Genomic DNA, 21,694 nt, shown 5'->3' with positions numbered 1-21,694 from the left:
TGGTTTACAAATATTTTATTGAGTGATTTTGCATCAATGTAAACATAGTTTTGAAATTATCTTTTTTATCTGTGTCTTTGTGTGGTTTAGGTTTCAAGGTGAGTATGGCTTCATTGAATGAGTTTGGTAATGTTCCTTCTGTTTTTATTTTGTGGAATAATTTGAAGAGTATAGTTTTAGCTTTTCTTTGAAGGTATGGTAGAATTCTGTGCTAAAACCATCTGGCCATGGGCTTTTTTTTTTTTTTTTTTTTTTTTTTTTTTTTTTACAGGGAGACTTGATGATGGCTTCTGTTTCTTTGGGGGATATAGGACAGTTCATTGTATTTACATGACCTTGGCTTAGCTTTGGTTAATGGAATCTATCAAGAAAATTGTCCATTTCATTCGGAGTTTCAAATTTTGTGGCATATAAGTTTTTGAAATAAGACCTAATGTTTCTTTTAATTTCATCTGTGACTTTTGTTATGGCCTCCCTTTAGTTTCTAATTTTTCTGGTTTGGATAGTTTCTGTCTTCCTTTTAGTTAGTTTGGTCAAAAATTTGTTATTAATGTGTTTGATTATTGTAGCTGTGTAATCCTCTGTGGTGTGTCTGCTTCAATTTTTTTCTATGGCCTTTAGGTGGACTTTTATGTTGCTTGATGAATGTCTCAAATGTCTTTATGGAGGCATTTAGTGCTGTGAAGGTTCCTCTTAGCACTGCTTTCACTGTGTTCCATAAGTTCAGGTAAGTTTTACCTTCATTTTCATTGATATTTATGATGTCTCTAAATTCTTTTTTTTTTAATTTCTTTCCTTTCCCAGCTCTCTTTGAGTAGAGAGTTGTTTAGTTCCCATGCTTGTGTAGGGTGTTTTGTTATTTCTGTTGCGGTTGAGGTCTAGTTTTAGGCCATGATGGTCTGATAGGATACACGGAATTATTTCCATATTCTTGTATCTGTTGCAGCTTTCTTTGTGCCCGAGTATATGGTCAATTTTTTAGGAAGTTCTGGGACATACTGGAAAAAGTTATTCTGTTTTGATTTTGTGTGAAAAGTTCTGTAGACATCTATTAGGTCCTTTTGATTTAGGTATTCTGTAAGTGTCACTATTTTCTGATTTAGCTTCTCTTAGATAATCTGTCCCTTGTTTGAGAGTGGAGTATTGTAGTTTCTCCTATTAAGGTGTTGAGATCAACGTGTGATTTGAACTTTAATAATGTTTGTTTTACTAGTGCTGGTGCTCTTTCATTTGGGGCATTTATGTTCAGGATTGTGACGTCCTCCTGGTGGATTTTTCCTTTGATAAGAATGAAGTGTTCCTCTCCATTATTTTTTGATTAATTTTTGTTGAAAGTCTATTTTATTAGATATTAGGATAGATACTATCTACAGCTTGTTTTCTGGGTCTCTTTTTTTAAAAACCTTTTTCCAGCCCTTTATTCTTTATTCCTTGTTACAGAGGTGTGTTTCCTGGATGTAACAGAATGTTGGATCCTGTTTCTCCAACTATTGTGTTAGTCTGTGTCTTTTTTTCGAGAGCTGAGTCCATTGATGTTGATAGATAATAGTGACAAAAGAATGTTATTTCCTTTTATTATGGATTTGTTGGTGATTGTGTGTTTGTGTGCTTGTTTTCTTTTGATTTTTTTGTTGTTTAATTATCTATGTACTATGTATTCTTTGGTGTAGTTAATTTTGTTAGATTGTAGTAGGGCTGGGTTGCTGTGGTGATACTGTTTAAGTTTAGTTTTGTCATGGAATATCTTGTTTTCTCCATCTATCTTGATTAAAATCTTTGCTGGGTATACTATTCTGGTTTGATGTCTGTGTTCTCTTAGAGTCTGCATGACATCTGCCCAGGCCCTTCTGGTTTTTCATAGTCTCTGTTGAAAAGTCTGGGGTGATTTTGATAGGTCAACCTTTGTAAGTTACTTGACCTTTCTGCCTCGATGTTTTTAATGTTTTTGTTTTGTTTTGTTTTATATAGATTTAGTGTTTTGACAATTATGTGATGTGAGGAGTTTCTTTTCTGGTCTAGTCTATTGGTATTCTGCAAGCCTCTTGTATGTATAAAGACATCTCTTTTAAGATGGGAAAATGTTCTTCTCTGATTTTCTTGACATTATTATCTGGACCCTGGAGCCTGGAATCTTCTTTTTCATCTATTTCTATTATTCCTAGATTTTGTCTTTTCATGGTGTCCTTGATGTTTTGTGATTGGGACTTTTCTGATTTTATTTTTTCTATGACAGAAGTATCAATTTCTGCATTTGTATCTTTTGTGCCTTATATTCTCTCTTCTATCCCTTATATTCTGTTTGTGAGGTTTTACCTTTGTGCATCCTGATCCCTTCTCTAATTTCTCCAGCTCCAAGACTTTCTCTGTTTGTGTTGTCTTTATTGATTCTAATTCTGTTCTCATTTCTTGCACCATTTACTTGATGTGTTTGAATGTGGATACCTATCTTTCCATGATGGCATCAATTTTTTTGCTTGTTTCCTCTTCATGTGCCTCTATTTATGTGGCCATATTTGTCTTTATTTTTTTGAGAGTTTTGTTTATTTCCTCTTTATGTGCTTCTAATAACTGAATAATCATAGATTTAAAATAATTTTCCTTTTTTCTGATGAAATAAAATATCTATTGTTTTTGGTGGTTGCTGGTGAAGCCATAATGTCCTGATTTTTGTTGGATGTATTCTTACAGTGGCCTGTAGCCATTTGATGTTCCATAGCCTTTGGTGTTTGTTCCTGGAGCCTGTATTACAGGCTGGGTCTATCTCTGGAGTCTGGATTATTCTTCAGGGAAAGAAGACAGGTCTACTGGTTTAAGAGTGGGTGTTGGTGTTTCAGATGTAGCTAAGGGAGGAAGGTCTCAGGTCCATGTGCGCAAATGCAGAAGTGTGCATGGAAGTCTACCTGCCTGAAAGGGTGGAATGTGAGGGAGGAGTGTTAGCTCAGGTTGTGGTGCAGGCTCAGCAGGTACAGTTTGCATGCACAAATGTTTTAAATGTCTCAGCGATCCACAGACATGTTGCGGTATTGTGCTTCAAGCATTCAGATCTGTCTGGGATGGGCCATCTTTGTTACTGGAATTATTTTCAGGAATTGTTTGGCTGGACTACATTGGGAGACCCACAGAACAGGGACTTTAATGTTGAGAATGCTGTCCTGAAGACATCATTGTTGTCCATAGTGGAGGTGTGAGTGGGAAGGATCTGATGTCTGGTGATGAGGAACCTGGGATCTGAGGCTCTTTAAACACTTTTTTAGAGATGCACTCACTTGCAGGAGTGTGTGGAAAGCACAGGAGGTCCACAGTTTTCTACTCTCATATTTAGGTCCCTTGTTTGGCCATTAGAGGAAGTAGGCCCCTTACCTGGGGTTATGTGCACCATGCTATTGCTGGAGCAAGTGAAAGTGCAGCTGAGAATGCAGGTGGTCAATAGTTCACCACTCTCAGACCCCAGACACAGGGGTCCTGAATCCAATCTGTCCCAGCTCTGGGGTTGTCCTCTCTAACACTGGAAGCCTCAGTGTCAATGCTCTGGAATCAACAGGCCATCCAGTCACCAATTTTGGAGATTCTGATCTTCTGTCCTTCAGAAATGGTGGACACTAATCGCTGCCTTATTGGAGTCCTAAAATCTTTTAATTTTGAAAATCATATTTGACAAATCATATAAGAATTCAAGATAAGCAAACCAGATAGATATCAGAAGTGGGAGAAAACAGGGAACAGGACAGGAGCCTACCACAGAGGGCCTCTGAAAAACTCTGCACAGTAGGGTATCAAAGCAGATGCTGAAACTCATAGCCAAATTTTGGGAAGAGTGCTGAGAGAGATAGAAAGATCTGGAGGGGTCAGGAACTCCACAAGGTGAGCAAGAGATCAAAAAAATCTGGGCCTAGGGGTCATTTCAAAGACTGGTACTCCAACCAAGGACCGTGAATGGAGATAAACTAGAATCCCTGCATGGGTGTAGCCCATGGCTGCTCAGTCTCCAAGTTGGTTGACTAGTAAGGGGAACAGGGACTGTCTTTGACATGATCTCAGTGGCTGGTTCTTTGACCACCTCCCCTGATTGGGTGGGGCAACCTTACCAGGCCACAGAGGAAGACAATATAGCCAGTGCTGATGAGACCTGATAGGCTATTGTCAGATAGAAGGGGAAGAGGACCTCCCTTATCTTTGGACTGGGGTAGCAGAATGGGAGAAGAAGAGAGAGGGAGGCTGGGATTGGAAAGGGATGATGGTAGGGGCTATAGCTGTGAGAGAAAGTGAAAAAATATAATAAATAATAAAATAAAATAAATAAAAATTATTCAGTGATTAATCAAAATTATTTCTGTAAAGATACCAGTAGGAGAGCAAAAACATCTATTGACTAAAATGAACTGTTACAAACTATCAATAATTTATTTTAACTAGAATATGGAATAAAACTTAAGAAAGCAACCATATTTTAATAAATAGGTTGGAAAATTAAACAATTAATTAACATGCTTCATTGTTGTACTATCATATTAGATATTGTTAGTTCTTAAGGACATACAAACTTAAACCAAAATGAGAAGATACTATAAATTTAGTACATGATTAGACTTAAACCATGATGCAAAACCATCTCATTATTTATTTTTTTTCTCAGGAAAACAAAGAACCTGATACTCTTAAATTGTATACTACTAGTGTGGATAAAACTGTTTTAAATAGCTTTATGGCTCCTTATATATTTAGACACTAACCACAAAATTCTTTCATTTTATTCCTAAGTACTTATCCAAAAGATATGAAGTTGTATGCTCAAATCACTGTTGCTATCAAATATATATAGTTGCTTTTTAAATAGCTAATAACTAGAAAGTAAATATGAATGATCAGTTCAATAAACCAACACAATTAAGACATATACATAAGGGAATATGTTCTAGTTTTATTTTGGTTTTTGTGATTAAAATACTTTGAGAAAAAGCAACCTAGGAGAGAAAATTATTTTATCTCAAAATTACAGAACACGGCCAATTATTGTGGAGAAGTCAGGGTGGCAGGAGCTCAAGATAGCTAGTCGTATCCACAGTGAAGAGCAGAGATTATTTAATGAATACATGCTTCATTGCTCAACTTACTTTTCCCTACTCTTGTTTATTCCACAACTTCAAACCCATACATGGTTCCACCCATAATAGGCTTGGTCTTCCTATACTGATTAAGGTGATCATGAAGTTCCCTACCTATGTAGGACTTCCATGGAGGAAGGGGGACACCAGTTCATCTTTAAAACCCTCAACCCAAAATTTGTCTTACCTACAAGAAATATATGGATAAAGATGGAGCAGAGATTCATGGTATATACTCACTTTTAAGCATATATTAGCTATATAATGCAGCATAACCATGTTACAACGCACAGACCTAAATTAGCTAAATAAAAGGAGGACCCTAGGAAGGATGTTTAATTCTCATTCAGAAGGGCAAATAGATAGATACTGGAAGTGGGTGAAGAGAGGAAACAGGATGGGAGCCTATTATATATAGAGGGTCCTTTGAAAAACTCCACCCAGCAGCGTATCGAAGCAGATGCTGAGACTCACAGCCAAACTTGGGGCAGAGCACAGGGAGTCTTATGGAAAAGTGGGGGGATAGAAGGATAAGAAGGGACAAGAGCTCCACAAAAAGACCAACAGAACAAAAAAATCTTGGCCCAGGGTTGGCCTAGAGACAATGAGGCACCAACCATGGACAATGCATGAAGAGAACCTAGACCCCCTGCTCAGATGTAGCTAATAGGTAGCTTTGTCTCCATGTCGGTTTCCTAGTAAGGGGAGCAGTGCCTGTCTCTGATACAAACTCTGTTTCTTGCTCTTCAGTCACTTCTCCCTAGCAGAGTAGCTTTGCCAGACCATGAAGGATGAGGATGCAGGCAGTCCTGACGGGACTTGATAGTTTAGGGTCAGATGGTAAGGGACGTAGGGATCCCTCTTTCTGAGGATTAGTGGAGGGGTTAGGCAAGGAGAGAGAGGGATGGTAGGACCATGAAGAGAGGAGGAAGGTGGCTACAATTGGGCTGAACATTGACTAAATTAAAAAAAATAACCTTGATAAAAAATGAGGGAATGGCAAACCAATGACTGGCCCAACTTGAGACCCACCTCACAGGAGAGAGCCAACCCCTGAAAACTGGTATTTTTCTTTTAATGAATTATGCATAGGTAAGCAAAATAAGTGTATTTATAGAAGTAGACTTTGGTGAAAGTTTGCAGATCAAAGTGTTGATAGGAATTTTATTGTGCTTATCATTTTACCATAAAATTTTCATACTAGAATATATTCACATTGAACATGAAGCAATAATCTCTAAGTATGAAACATTGGTCATTTAGGTAAAAGCAGAGCTATTCATGTCTGATATTACAGTAAATCATTTTGTGATGTTATACTAACTAGTTTTGTGTTAATTTTGAATAATTTAAATAAACAAAACAAAATTTGAAGACTTAGGAAATGAGGGAACATCTTTGCAATAATTTTCTTTAATAACTTACTTTGATTATTTCAGGACCATCTGTACTTAATTTTGGTAATGTTTGTGTGGAATCTACAAATACTCAGCAACTTCATGTTGTTAATATGCTGTCCATGTATGTATTGATCCAGTTAGATAGTGATTTGGAAGAACTTCAGAAAACCAACCAATTTTCATATGTGATCCCACCAACATCTACTACATATATTTCAATGGTGTTCCAATCTTCTACCAATGGGAAATTCTGGAAGTAAGGTTATTTCTCAGTTTCTGCTTACTAGAATCATTTCTCCTATGTATTAATTTACTTCAGTAATTGTAGCATAGAATATTTTATCACAAATTATAGAAAGTATATATATATTAATTTTTATTTTTTAATATTAGTTAGAATTTGTTAACTTTGTATCCCTGCTGTATTCCACTTCCTCATTCCCTCCCATCCTCATCTCCTCCCTTTCCCTTTCCAAGTCCACTGATAGAAGAGAACCTCCTCCCATTTCATCTGATACTGGTTTATCAGGTGTCTTCAGGACTGGCTGCAAAGTCCTCCTCTGTGGCCTCACAGGGCTGCTCATCCCTCGGGGGAGGGGGGCGGGGGAGGAGGACAAAGAACTTGCCATTGAGTTCATGTCAGAAAGAGTTCCTGTTCCCCTTATTAGGGTATCAATTGGATACTGAGCTACCAAGGGCTACATCTGAGCAGAGGTTCTAGGTTGCATCCATACATGGTCCTTGTTTGGAGAAACACTCTCATAAAAGACCCCTGTGCCCAGATATATTTGGTCCTGTGGAACTCCGGTCCTCTCCAGGTCATATTAACTACCCCCTCCATTTTTTTTTCCTGCACTCTGCCGAAGATTTGGTTGTGAGTCTTAATATCTGCTTTGATACATTGCTAGGTAGAGTCTTTCAGAGGCCCTCTGTGGTAGGCTCCTGACCTGTTATTTGATTGCTCCTACATCCAATGTCTATCCAATTTGTCTTTCTAAGTGAGGATTGATCATCGTACCCTGGGTCCTCTTTCTTGTTTTTCTTCTTTAGGTGGATAGATTTCATTATGTTTATCCTATCTTATACAACTATATAAGTGAGTATATACCATGTGTGTCTTTCTGCTTTTGGGATGCTTCACTCAGGCTAATTGTTTCTAGGTCCCACCATTTGCCTGGAAATTTCATGATTTCCTCGTTTTAATTGATGAGTAGTATTCCACTGTGTAAAAGTACCACAATTTCTGTATCCATTCCTCAACTGAGGGGCATCTGGGTTGATTCCAGGTTCTGGCTATTACAAATAAAGCTGCTACAAACATGGTTGAGCAAATGTCCTTGAACATCTTTTGGATATATGCCTAGGAGTGGTATAGCTGGATCTTGTGGAAGCACTATACCTAATTGTCTGAGAAAGCACCAGATAGATTTCCATAGTGGTTGTACAAGTTTGCATTCCCACCAGCAATGGAGGAGCGTTCCCCTTTCTCCACAGCCTCTCCAGCATGTGTTGTCACTTGAGTTTTTGATCTTAGCCATACTGATAGGTGTCAGGTGAAATCTCAGGTCATTTTGATTTGCATCTCTCTGATGGCTAAGGAAGTTGAGCATTTCTTTAAGTGTTTCTCTGCCAGTCTGTATTCCCCTACTGAGAATTCTCTGTTTATCTCTGTACCCTATTTTTTAATCAGATTGCTTGATTTGCTGCCTTTTAACTTGTTTAATTCTTTATATATTCTGGATATCAGCCCTCTTTCAGATATAGGGTTGGTGAAGATCCTTTCCCAGTCTGTAGGATGTAGTTTTGTTTTGATGTCTATGTCCTTTGCTTTAAGAAGCTTTTCAGTTTCATGAGATTCCACTTATCAATTGTTGCTCTTAGAGCCTGTGCTGTTGGTGTACTGTTCAAAAGTTTCTCCTGTTCCAATGAGTTCCAGGGTCTTCCTCACTTTTTCTTCTAACCGATTTAGTGAATTCGGTTTTATGTTGAGATCTTTGATCCACTTGTACTTTAGTTTTGTGCAGGGTGATAAGTATGGATCTATTTTTCATTTTTCTGCATGTAGACATCCAGTTGGACCAGCACCATTTGTTGAAGATGCTGTATTTTTTCCACTGAATGGTTTTGGCTTCTTTGTCAAACATCAAATATCCATACGTATGTGGGTTTATTTTTGGGTCTTCTATTCGGTTCCATTGATCCTCCTTTCTGTTCCTATGCCATTAATATGCAGTTTTTATTACTATTGCTCTGTAGTACAGCTTGAGATTGGGGAGGGAGATGCTTCCAGACGATCTGTTGTTGTAAAGGATCGTTTTGGAAATTCTGGTTTTTTTTGTTTCTCCAGATGAAGTTGATAATTTTTCTCTCAAGTTCTATGAAGAATTGTGCTGGTATTTTGATGGGAATTGCATTGAATCTGTAGATTGCTTTTGGCAGAATAGCCATTTTTACTATGTTAATCCTACCGATCCATGAGCACAGGAGATTTTTCTATCTTCTGATATTTTCTTCAATTTCTTTCTTCAGAGACTTAATTTTTTTTCAAACAGGTCTTTCACTTGTTTGGTTAGAGTCACTCCAAGGTACTTTATGTTATTAGTGGCTATTGTGAAGGGTGTTGTCTCTAATTTCTTTCTCAGCCCTTTTGTCTTTTGTGTACAGGAGGGATTCTGAGTTTTGAGTTAATTTTGTATCCAGCCACTTTGCTGAAGGTGTTTATCAGCTGAAGGAGTTCTCTGGTTGAATTTTGGGTGTTGCTCATGTATACTATCATATCATCTGCGAATAGTGAAACTTTGACCTCTTCCGTTCCAATTTGTATTCACTTGATCTCCTTTTGTTGTCTCATTGCTCTGGCTAGGACTTCAAGTACTAAATTGAAGAGATATGGAGAGAGTGGGCAGCCTCGTCTTGTCCCTGATTTCAGTGGGATTGGTTTGAGTTTCTTTCCATTGAGTTTGATGTTGGCTATAGGCTTGCTGTATATTACCTTTACTATGTTTAGGTATGTGCCTTGTATCCCTGATCTCTCCAAGACTTTAAACATGAATGGGTGTTGGACTCTGTCAACTGCTTTTTTGGCATGTAAGGAGATGATCATGTGGTTTTTCTCCTTCAGTTTGTTTATGTGGTGGATTACATTGATGGATTTCCGTATATTGAACCAACCTTGCATGCCTGGGATGAAGCCTACTTGGCCATGGTAGATTATAACTTTGATGTATTCTTGGATTTGGTTTGCCAGTATTTTATTGAGTACTTTTGTATCAATGTTCATAAGAGAGCTAGGTCTGAAGCTCTCTTTTTTTGTTGGGTCTTTGTGTGGTTTAGGAATCAAGGTGACCTTGGCTTCATAGATTGAGTTTAGTAATGTTTCTATTTTGTCGAATAGTTTGAAGAGAATTGGAGTTAGCACTTCTTTGTATGTCTAGTAGAATTCTGAGCTGAAACTATCTGGCCCAAGGCTTTTTTTTTGAAGGGTAGACTGTTAATGTCTGCTTCAATTTCTTTCGGGGATATAGGGCTATTCAGTCTTTCTACCTGATCTTGACTCAATTTTGGTAGATGGAATTTATCAAGAAAATTGTCCATTTTATTTAGATTTTCAAATTTTGTGGCATATTAGCCTTTTGTGGTATGACCTAATGATTGTTTGGATTTCCTCGCTGTCTTTAGTTATGTCTCCCTTTTCATTTCTAATTTTGCTGATTTGGATGGATTCTCTCTGTTTTTTTAGTTAGTTTGGCGAACGTTTGTCTATCTTGTTGATTTTCTCAAACAACCAGCTCTTGGTTTCATTGAATCTTTGAATAGTTTTATTTGTTTCTAATTGATTAACTTCAGCCCTGTGTTTGATTATTTCCAGCTGTCTGCTCATCTTCTGTGTATCTGCTTCTTTTTTATTTCTAGGGTTTTCCGTTGGGCCATTAAGTTGCTTGTATGTGATGTTACAATTTCTTCTTGAAGGCACTTAGTGCTATGAATTTTCCTTTGAGCACTGCTTTCAATGTGTCCCATAAATTTGTGTATTGTGTATTGTGTATTGTGCCTTCATTTTCATTGAATTCTAGGAAGTCTTTAATTTCTTTATTTCTTTCTTAACCCAACTGTCGTTGAGCAGCAAGTTGTTCAGTTTCTATGTGCGTGTAGGCTTTTTGTTATTTCCATTGTTGTTGAGGTCCAGCTTTAGTCCATGGTGGTCAGACAGAATACAAGGGATTATTTCAGTCTTCTTGTATCTGTTGAGGCTTTCTTTGTGACCAACTATATGGTCTATTTTGGAGAAGGTTCCATGAGGTGCTGAGAAGAAGGTATACTCTTTTGAGTTTGGGTGAAAAGATCTGTAGACGTCTATTAAGTCCATTTGATTTAGGAAGTGCCTTTATTTCCCTATTTGGTTTCTGTCTAGATGATATATCCTTTGGTGATATTGGGGTATTGAAGTTTTTCACTATTAAGGTATTAGGATCAATGTGTGATGTAAGGCGAAATAATGTTTCATTTATGAATGTAGGCACTCTTGTATTTGGGGCATAGATGTTCAAAATTGTGATGTCCTTTTGGTGATCTTTCCTTTGATGAGAATATAGTGCCCCTCCTTATCTTTTTTGATTAATTTTGGTTGAAATTCTATTTTTTTAGATATTAGGATAGCTACCACAGCTTGTTTTCTGAATCCATTTGCTTGAAAAACATTTTTCCAGCCCTTTACTCTAAGGCAGTGTTTATCTTTGTTGTATAGGTGTGTTTCTTGGATGCAACAGAATGTTAGATTTTGTTTCCATAATCATTCTGTTAGTTTGTGGGTTTTTTTTTTTTGTTTTTTTTTTGGTTTTTTTTGGAGGGGGCAGTTGAGTCCGTTGATGTTGATAGATGCTAGTGACCAACTAATGTTACTTTCTTTTGATGTAGGGTTGGTGGTGTTGCTGTGTTTTAGTGCTTGCATTCTTTTTTTTGTGTAGTTATTTATTTCTTATGTTTCCTTAGATGTAGTTGTTTTCTTTGGGTTGGAGTTTCCCTTCTAGTAACTTCTGTAGAGCTGGGTTACTATGTAGATATTGTTTAAATTTGGTTTTGTCTTGGAATATTTTGAATTCTCCGTCTATGTTGATTGAAAATTTTGCTGAGTATAGTAGTCAGGTTTGGCATCTGTGGTCCCTTAATGACTGCATGATTTCTGCCCAGGCCCTTCTGGTTTTCATAATTTCTGTTGAGAAATATGGTATGATTTTGATAGGTCTACCTTCATATGTTACTTGGCCTTTTGCCCTGCTGCTTTTAATTTTTTTTCTTTGTTCTGCAGGTTCAGTGTTTTGACTATGATGTTGATGTGAAGAATTTCTTTTCTGGTTTAGTCTTTTTGGTGTTCTGAAGGCCTCTTGTATGTTTATGGACATCTCTTTTTTTCTTTTTAATTGGGAAAATTTTCTTGAAAATATTTTCTTGACCTTGGACCCTGATGTCTTCTTTTTCATCTACTCCTATTATTCTTAGATTTTGTCTTTTTATGGTGTCCTTGATTTCTTGGCTATTTTGTGTTTGGAACTTTTCTGATTTTATTTTTTATTTCAGAGATGTGTTAATTTCTGCAAGTGTATCTTCGGCACCTGATTTTCTGTCTTCCATCTCTTGTATTCTGTTGGTAGTGCTTACCTTTGTAGTTCCTGATCTTTTCTCTATGTTCTCCAGCTCCTGGTTTTTCTCTATTTGTGTTTTCTTTATGGATTCTAATTCTGTTTTCATGTCTTGCACCATTTCCTTCATCTGATTGAATGTGGAGTCCTGCTTTTCATTGATGGCTTCTATTTTTTTTTTCTGTTTCCTTTCTATATATCGCTAATTGTATCTCTATTTGTTTGGCTGTATTTGCCTGTATTTCTTTGAGAGCTTTGTTCATTTATTCTTTATTTGCCTTCATTTGTGTGGATATTTCTTCATTTACTCTTTGCCTCAATTTTCGTGGTCAGTTTTCTGAGAGCTTTATTTATTTCCTCCTTGTTAGTCTCAATTTCTGTGGCCATTTCTCTGAAGGCTTTGTTCATTTCATCTTTATGGGCCTCTAACAACTGGAGAAACATAGTTTTGAGGTTGTTTTCTTGTATATGTAGAGAATTGAAGTGTTCATTGATTTGTGGGGTTGCTGGTGAAGCCATAATGTCCTGATTTTTGTTGGGTGTGTTCTTACATCTGTGTCTGGCCATCTGGTTATCTATAACCCTCACTGTTTGTTCCTGGAGTCTGTAGTTCAGGCTAAGATCATCTCTTTCTGTTTTTTGGATTTTTTTTTCAGAAAGATGAGAGAGGTTCACTGGTTTGGGAGTGTGCCTTTTGGATTCAGTTTTACTTGAGTAAGAAATGTGATGCTAGTGCTATTCGGATGTGCTTTTAGGCCACACAGTGTGCATGTGCAGATTCCCTGACTATTGCAGTGGCCTGCAGGCCACCAGTATGCAGCTCTGTCTGGGATCCAGCAATTGTTTCCCTGGATTTCATTGGTAGTCACGCAAGGCAGAGGCTTCAGTGTTGGGATCGTTATCCCAAGAAACCCTATAATGCCCACACTAGGAGTGTGGGTGTCAGGGATTTGTTGTCTGGTGGCTTTCGTAGAGAGGCCCTGGGTCTGGGGCAAACACTCCCTTGAAGGCACACTCACTCCCTTGCAGGACCATTTGGAATGCATAGGGGTTCCTCTTGCTCTCTATTCTCCAATTTGATCCTTCTGGGGCAAATGTGGGTGTAGGCTAACAGTCAGCTCAGTGGCACTGTAGCAGCAGGACTTGGTGTCCACCTGCACTGTGTGCCACCTCTCTGACCTTCCCTTCAGCCAGGGAAGGTTTATGGTGGCTGGTCCCGGGGTAGCACCGGATAGAGTTGGGTTGAGTGTCCTCAATCTCAGATCCAGGGCCCAGATCTCTTTGGCAGAATCCACCTGGTGCTAGTGCATATGTCGGCTGGTTCTGGGAGAGTACCAAATAGGGTTGAGTGTCCTCAGATTCAGAACTCAGGTTTCTCTGCCAGGGGCTGCTGGGTGCACTGGAGCAGAGGTGCTGTGGCTTGTGGCAACATCAACAGGCTGCCTCTCTCTCTTTCCCTTCCCTCTCCTTCCCTTCCGCTAGGGCAAGCTTATGGCAGCGGCATTCTCAGCGGTGTTTGAGGAGGTGTTGGGAATTCTCAGTTCCCGATCCTGAGCGGAAGTTTTTTCTGCCAGGGGCTGCCGGTGCTAGAACTTGGTGCTAGACCTTATTGCGCTGGACCTGGGAGGGTATCATGATGTGTTGAGTGACTGCAGTCCCAGATCCGGAGCTGAGGTTGGTTTGCTAGGTGCAGCTGCCAGCACTGGGGTCCTGGTGCTGTGAACCTGCTGTGGCTGTGTGCCTCTCTATCCTTCCACAACACCAGGGCAGGTTTATGGTGGAGTTCTCGGGGAAGTACCCGAAAGGATTGGTTTTTCTCAGCCCTAGATCTCGTGTTTTTTTTTTTTTTTTTTTTTTTTTTTTTTTTTTGGTGGAAGCTGCAGCTGTAGCTGGGGCTGGGGCACAAACAGTGTGCTCTGTGGTGATTCTGCTGGCTGCCTCCTGCCTCCTCTAAAGAAAGAGTAAAGAGTTGGACACATGGAAGTGCCTAGGGATCATCCACCTCTGAGGTGTCTCCTCCTGGAGGAGTCTGCTAGTGACCTGATTCTACATGAACTCAGTTCATGGTTAGTCTCTTTCTTCCTGGAAGTCTAGATAACACTGTTCTGGGTTGATCAGCCCCTTCACTCACCAGTTTTGACGATGCAGGTCCTTTGCCCCTCAGCTAAGGTGCACACTAACTACCGCCATCTTTGTTCGTCCTAGAAAGTATATTTTTACATCATTTTGTACACTTGTATTTTCATATACTTCAATGATAATCTAATTTCCTCCTATATTTTCAGAAATAACTATGCATCATACCTTATACCATATATATTTTATATGTATCTGAATTCTATAATCATAAATAAATGCATAATTACAAATAGATATGCTTTTAGTTAAATATTGGAGTTTCTACTTTGTTACAGATCATTCACATTTAGAATTAACAACGTAAAGGGTGGACATATCCTAGTGTCGGCTGTCATCATGCCTCCAAAACTTGAGCTGTCTTCTAATGAGATTGTATTGAGACCACAAACTTTCTTGTTGGAAACATGTTTTCGGGGAACAATTAGACTCTATAATCATCTGAATCTCCCTGCCCAGTTTGGGTGGCAACCAGAAAGTGCACTGAGAGGAACTGCATTTACTATTTGTCCAGCCAAAGGTAATAGTTTTTTTCTTTTGTTTTGTTTTATTTAGAAATTAGTTCATTCAATAATGTATTTAGGCATTAATTATTTATTGAGCATGTTCTTTGTACTTATGTAAAGAGCATAGACATAAACTACAATATATCATCAAGCATATTTATTCTCATATGTCTAAATAGGACTTGAAAGTAAGGATCATGTTATGAGATTCTCGTAGAAACACATAGTGAGAGATAGATATGGAGATATAAGTTTAAAGCAGCCTGTCCTGATAAGACCTAATAAGCTGGGTTCCCAGAGAAGGGAACGAAGACCTATCCTATCAGTGGATTAGAGAATGGGCACAGGGGGAGAAGAGGGAGAGTGGGTGGGACCAAGAGGAGACTAGGGGGGCTACAGTGGGGATACAAAGTGAATAAATTGTAATAAATAAAAAAAATAATTTCTTGGTTAACTGCATCACTTAACAAGTATGAAGTTTAAAAGGCAAGATGGGGGGGGTTACAAACACAAAGAAAAAGTGATGGTATAGTGTTTAGACCAAAGGCATTATTCATTTTAGGATATCTAAGTACTTTAAACCTCTCAAATTATTGAGTAAGATACACTTGCATTAGTAAATATAATCTGAATATGCATTTGCTTATAAAAACTTTCATACCTCACTCAGGATGATCTTTTCTAGTGAGATAACCCAGAAGCAGAAAGACACATATGGTGTATAATCACTTATAAGTGGATATTAACCATATAATATAGGATAAACATACTAAAATCTATAGCCCTAAGAAGCCAAACAACAAAGAGGACCCTAGGGAAGAGACTGAAACCTCTCTCAGAAGGGCAAACAGGATAGACATTGGAAGTAGGAGAAGAGAGGGAACAGGACAAGAGCCTTCCACATGGGGCCCCTGAAAGACTTTACCCGTCAGGGTATATAAGAAGATACTGAGTATCAGTTTTAGGAAAGACCCCTGGGCTCAGATTTTTTGGTTTTGTTGCTTTCCTTGTGGAGTTCCTGTCCTCTCCAGATCTTACTGTTTCCCAGTTCTTTCATAAGATTCCCTGCACTCTGCCCAAAAGTTGCCCTTAAGTCTCAGGATCTGCTTTGATAGTCTGCAGGGCAGAGCCTTTCAGAGGTCCTCTTTGTCAGGCTCCTGACTTGTTCCCTCTTTTCTCCTTCTTCTGATGTCCATCCTCTTTGCCTTTCTGGATAGGAATTGAGCATTTTAGCAAGAGTCCTCCCTTTTCATTAGTTTCTTTAGGTGTACAGATTTTAGTAGGTTTATCCTATATTATATGTCTATATGAGTGAGTATATACCGTGTGCATCTTTCTGCTTCTGAGATAGCTCACTCAAAATGATCCTTTCCAGGTCCCACCATTTACCTGGAAATTTCATGATTTCCTTGTTTTTTATTGCTGAGTAATATTCCATTGTGTAGATATACCACAATTTGTGCATCCATTCCTCCACTGAAGGGCATCTGAGCTGTTTCCAGCTTCTGGCTATTACAAATAAGGCTGCTACAAAGATGGTTGAGCAAATGTCCTTATTGTGTACTTGAGATTCTTTTGGGTATATGCCTAAGAGTGGTATAGCTGGATCTTGACGAAGCGCCAAGAACCCTGCACAGATGTAGCACATGGCAGTTCAGTATCCAAGTGGGTTCCATTGTAATGGGAACAGGGACTGTCTTTGATATGAATTGATTGACCTGCTTTTTAATTACCTCCCCCTGAGGGGGAAGCAGCATTACCAGTCCACAAAAGAAGACAATGCAGCCACTCCTGATGAGACCTAATTGAGTAGGATCAGAAGGAAGGAAAAGAAGAACCTCCCATATCAGTGGACTTGGGGAGGAGCATGCATGCAGAGGGTGGAGGAAAGGAGGGATTGGAACAGGAGGAGAGAGGGAACCACAGGGGGGATACAAAGTGAATAAAGTGTAATTAATAAAGAATAAAAAAAAGAAGATACTGAGACTCATAGCCAAATTTTGGGGCAGACTGCGGGAAATCTTATGGATGAAGAGGGAGACAGAAAGACCTGGAGGGGACAGGAACTGCACAAAGAGACCAACAGAGCCAAAAATCCTGGGCCCTGCAGCAACTGATACTCCAACAAAGGATTATGCATGAAAAGATGATCTAGACCCCCTGCTGAGAAAAAGCCCTTAAGCTGCTCAGTTTCCAAGTATTCCAGAGTAATGGGTACAGGGGCTGTCTCTGACATGAACTCAGTGGCTGGCTCTTTGATCACCTCCTCCTAGGGGGAGGTGAACCTTGCCAGGAATATGCAGCCAGTCTTGATGAGACCTTATAGGCTAGGATCAGATAGAAGGGGAGGAGTTCTTCCCCTATCAGTGGACTAGGGAAGGGACATAGTGGGAGAAGAGGGAGGGTGTTTGTGCTTGGAGGAGACGAGGGAGGGGTTTGTAGCAGGGATACAAAGTGAATAAACTGAAATAAATAAATTAGAAAATTAAAACACTTTCATGCCATATAAACTACATCAAATTAGCATATTATATGACCTATTTTTTTGGGGGGGGTAGAAGGGGGTTTATTTTATTTTACTGTTTAGAGAACATCAGGGAGGGAAGTAAGTGGAGGATCTTGGCCAGGAACCTAGAAGCAGGAACTGAAATGAAGAACATGGCTTGCTTCTTGGCTTGCTTCTCATGAATTGCTCATCTTATCTGCTGAGCCATCTCTCCAACACCCCCAGGCGTTTTGTATCTCAGAAATAACAAACATATAATCAAAACGTCAGTGTATGTAGATTTTGTTATTGTGGTGGTTTGAATGAGAATAGACTCCATATGTGCAATTTGTTCGAATACTAGGTTCCTTGTTGGTGGACCTACTTGGGAAGTGTTAGAAGGCATGGCCTTCTAACTTGGAAGAGGTGTGTCACCAGAAGTTGGCTTGGAGGATTGGAAAAACCTTCTTCTGTTCTCAGTGGGCTCTCTTGGCCTTCTGCTTATGAGTCAAGATGGGAGTTCTCAGACATACCTGCCTTTGCTCAACCATCATGGACTGTAACCTGTAGTGATAAGAATGTTTTCCAAACATCAGTTTCCTATGAAACCCCAAGTTCTTATAAATATTAAAATGTACAGTTATCCTTTGATATGCATATGTCAAGTTTTGACATATGTTTTGTTTCAAATATGAAAACTAAATGAAATTAGTAGATATAAAGTTTATTCAAAGGAAAGCAAATTTAAACTTGAGTTTGGGGCTGGTGAGAAGGCTTGGTCAGTGAAGGCACTTACTGCCAAGCTTGATGATCTGAGTTTAATCTCAGGACTCATGTTGTGATGAAGAGAACTGAGTAAGGCAAGTTCTCCTCTGACCACCTCTTTCCCACAAGTATGCACACACAATAAATAAATGCTGGAATAGGTTTGAGTTTAAAAAAAGAACACTATCCCAAATACAAAAGGAATGCCCCATTCACCAATGCATTTCTTTAGCCCAGAATTAGTGATAAAAGTTTTAATGTGAATCTTTCCAGAGCCATTTCTATAAACTTAAAAATATAAATGGCTTTAGTTTAAAAAAAGATTTAAGGCATATATCTAAATGTCATTAGAATAACTCCCACCTCCCCTCCAGGTTCCACCATCCCTCCCCCTACTTCATGCATGCCCCTCCTCACGTCCACTGATAGGGGAGGAACTCTTCTCCTTCCTTCTGATCTTAGTCTATCAGATCACATCAAGAGTGGATGCATTGTCATCTTCTGTGGCCTGGTAAGGCTGCTTCCCCCTCAGGGGGAGGTGATCAAAGAGCAGGCCAATCAGATTATGTCAGAGGCAGTCCATCTTCCTGTTACTATGTAACTAACTTGGACACTGAACTGTCATGTGTTACATCTGTGTAGGGGTTCTAGGTTATCTCTATGCCTGGTAATTGGTTGGAGTATGAGTCTCTGGGAAGACCCCTGTGTTCAAATTTTCTGGTTCTGTTGCTCTCCTTGTGTGGTTTCCGTCCTTTCCAGCTCTTACTATTTCTCACTTCTTACATAAGATTCCATGCACTCTGCCCAACAGTTGGCCATAAGTCCCAGCATCTGCTTTGATAGTCTGTAGAGAAGAGCCTTTCAGAGGCCCTCTGTGGCAGGTTTCGAGGTTGTTTCTTATTTTATTCTTCTTCTGATGTCCATCCTCTTTGTCTTTTAGGATAGGAATTGAGCATTTTAATCAGGGTCCTCTCTCTTGATTAGTTACTTTAGATGTACAGATTTTACTAGGGTTATCCTATGTTATATGTTTATATGAGTGAGTATATACCGTGTGTGTTTTTCTGCTTCTGGGACAGCTCACTCAGGATGATCTTTTCTAGGTCCCACCATTTGCCTAAAAATTTCATGATTTCCTTATTTTTCATTGCATAGTAATATTCCATTGTATAGATGTACCACAATTTATGCATCAATTCTTCAGTTGAGCATCTTCTGGGCTGTTTCCACCTTCTGGCTATTACAAATAAAGCTGCTACAAAGATGGTTGAGCAAATGTCTTTATTGTGTACTTGACCCTCTTTTGGATATAAGCCTATTAGTGGTATGGCTGGATCTTGAGGAAGTGCTATTCCTAGTTGTCTGAGAAAGTGCCAGATTGATTTCCAGCGTGATTGTACAAGTTTACATTCCACCAGCAGTAGAGGAGGGTTCCCCTTTCTCCACAACCTCTCCAGCATGTGTTGTCACTTGAGTTTTCTATCTTAGCCATTCTGATGGGTGTAAGGTGAAGTCTCAGAGTTGTTTTGATTTGCATTTCCCTAATGGCTAATGACTTTGATCATTTCTTTAAGTGTTTTTCTGCCATTCGATATTCCTCTACAGAGAGTTCTCTGTTAAGCTCTGTTCCCCATTTTTTTAAATTGGATTACTTGGTTTGCTGCTTTTCAGGTTCTTTAGTTCTTTGTATATACTGGCTATTAGCCCTCTGTAAGATAAAGGGTTGGTGAAGATTCTTTCCCAATCTGTAGGCAGTCATTTTGTTTTGATGATGGTGTCCTTTGCTTTCCAGAAGCTTTTCAGTTTCATGAGGTCCCATTTATTGATTGTTGCTCTTAGAGCCTGTGCTGTTGGTGTTCTGTACAGGAAGTTGTCTCCTGTACCAATGAGTTCTAGGGTATTTCTCACTTCTTCTAACCAATGTAATGTGTCTGGTTTTATTTTGAGGTCTTTGATTCACTTGGACTTTAGTTTTGTGCAGGGTGATAAGTATGGATCTGTTTGCATTTTTCTACATGTAGACATCCAGTTAGACCAGCACCATTTGTTGAAGATGCTATCTTTTTTTCATTGTATGGTTTTGGCATCTTTGTCAAAGATCAGGTGTCCATAAGTGTGTGGGTTTATTTCTGAGTCTTCTGTTTGGTTACATTGATCCACTATTCTGTTTCTATACCAGTACCACGCAGTTTTTATTACTGTTGCTCTATAGTACAACTTAAGATCAGGCATGGAGATACTTCCTGAAGATCTTTTACTGTAGAAAATTGTTTTAGCAATTCTGGGTTTCTTTTTGTTCCATATGAAGTTGAGAATTTTTCTTTCCAGGTCTGTAAAGAAATGTGTTGGTAATTTGATGGGAATTCCATTGAATTTGTAGGTTGCTTTTGGTAATATGACCATTTTTACTATGTTAATCCTACCAAGCCATGAGCATGGGAGATCTTTCCATTTTCAGATATCTTCTTCTAATTCTTTCTTCAGAGACTTAATTTTTTTTCATACAAATCTTTGACTTGCTTGGGTAGGGTTACACCAAGGTACTTTATGTCATTTGTGGCTATTGTGAAGGGTGTTGTTTCCCTAATTTCTTTCTCAGCCCTTTTGTCTTTTGTATACAGGAGGGCTACTGATTTTTTTTGAATTAATTTTGTATCCGGCCACTTTGCTGAAGGTGTTTATCAGCTGTAGGAGTTCCCTGGTAGAGTTTTTGGGATCACTCAGGTATACTATCATATTATCTGCAAATAGTGATAATTTTACTTCTTCCTTTCCAATTTGTATCCCCTTGATCTCCTTCAACTGTCTTATTGCTCTAGCAAGGACTTCCAGCACTATGTTGAAGAGATATGGAGAGATTGGGCAGTCTTGTCTTGTCCCTGATTTCAGTGGGATTGCTTTAAGTTTCTCTCTGTTCAGTTTGATATTGGCTATAGACTTGGTGTATATTGCCTTTACTATGTTTAGATATGTGCCTTGTATCCCTGATCTCTCCAGTACTTTACACATGAATGGATGTTGGATTTTGTCAAATGCTTTTTCAACATCTAGGGAGATTATCATGTATTATTTTCTTTCAGTTTGTTAATATGGTGGATCACATTGATGGATTTCCATATATTGAACCACCCCTGCATACGGGGGATGAACCCTACTTGGTCATAGTGGATGATATCTTTGATGTGTTCTTGTATTCAGTTTGCAAGTATTTTGTTGAGTATTTTTGCATCAATGTTCATAAGGGAGATTGGCCTGAAATTTTCTTTGTTGGGTCTTTTTGAGGTTTAGGTACCAAGGTGACTATGGCTTCATACAATGAGTTTGGTAATGTTTCTTCTGTTTCTATTTTGTCGAATAGTTTGAAGAGAATTGTAGTTAGCCCTTCTTTGAAGGTCTGGTAGAATTCTGCACTGAAACCATCTGGTCCTGGGTTTTTTTTTGGATGGGAGACTTTTGATGACCACTTCTATTTCCTTGGGGGATATAGGATTGTTTAATTGATTTACCTTGTCCTGATTCAGCTTTGGTAAGTCGATTCATTCAAGAAAATTGTCCATTTCACTTAGATTTTCAAATTTTGTGGAATATAGACTTTTGAAGTAAGTCCTAATGATTGTTTGGATTTCCTCAGTTTCTGTAGTTATGTCCCCCTTTTTATTTTTGA

The 21,694-nt window shown here is 38.8% G+C and overlaps 1 protein-coding gene across 1 annotated transcript in view; it reads left to right on the top strand.

Annotated features, from left to right (window-relative positions):
• The window catches only part of LOC129677283 (cilia and flagella-associated protein 47-like), a 603,052-nt gene that overhangs the window by 60,299 nt on the left and 521,059 nt on the right, over window positions 1–21,694 (top strand). Inside the window, 2 exon segments of the mRNA XM_055607932.1 lie at window positions 6,542–6,758; window positions 14,553–14,794. Of these exon segments, the coding sequence (XP_055463907.1) occupies window positions 6,542–6,758; window positions 14,553–14,794 (459 nt within the window).

This window comes from Psammomys obesus, unplaced genomic scaffold (assembly GCF_907164565.1).
Source record: "Psammomys obesus unplaced genomic scaffold, mPsaObe1.curated_primary_1811, whole genome shotgun sequence".
Taxonomy (NCBI): Eukaryota; Metazoa; Chordata; class Mammalia; order Rodentia; family Muridae; genus Psammomys; species Psammomys obesus.
Note: the sequence above shows the minus strand (reverse complement) of the source record. Positions and strands in the feature narration are given on the sequence as shown.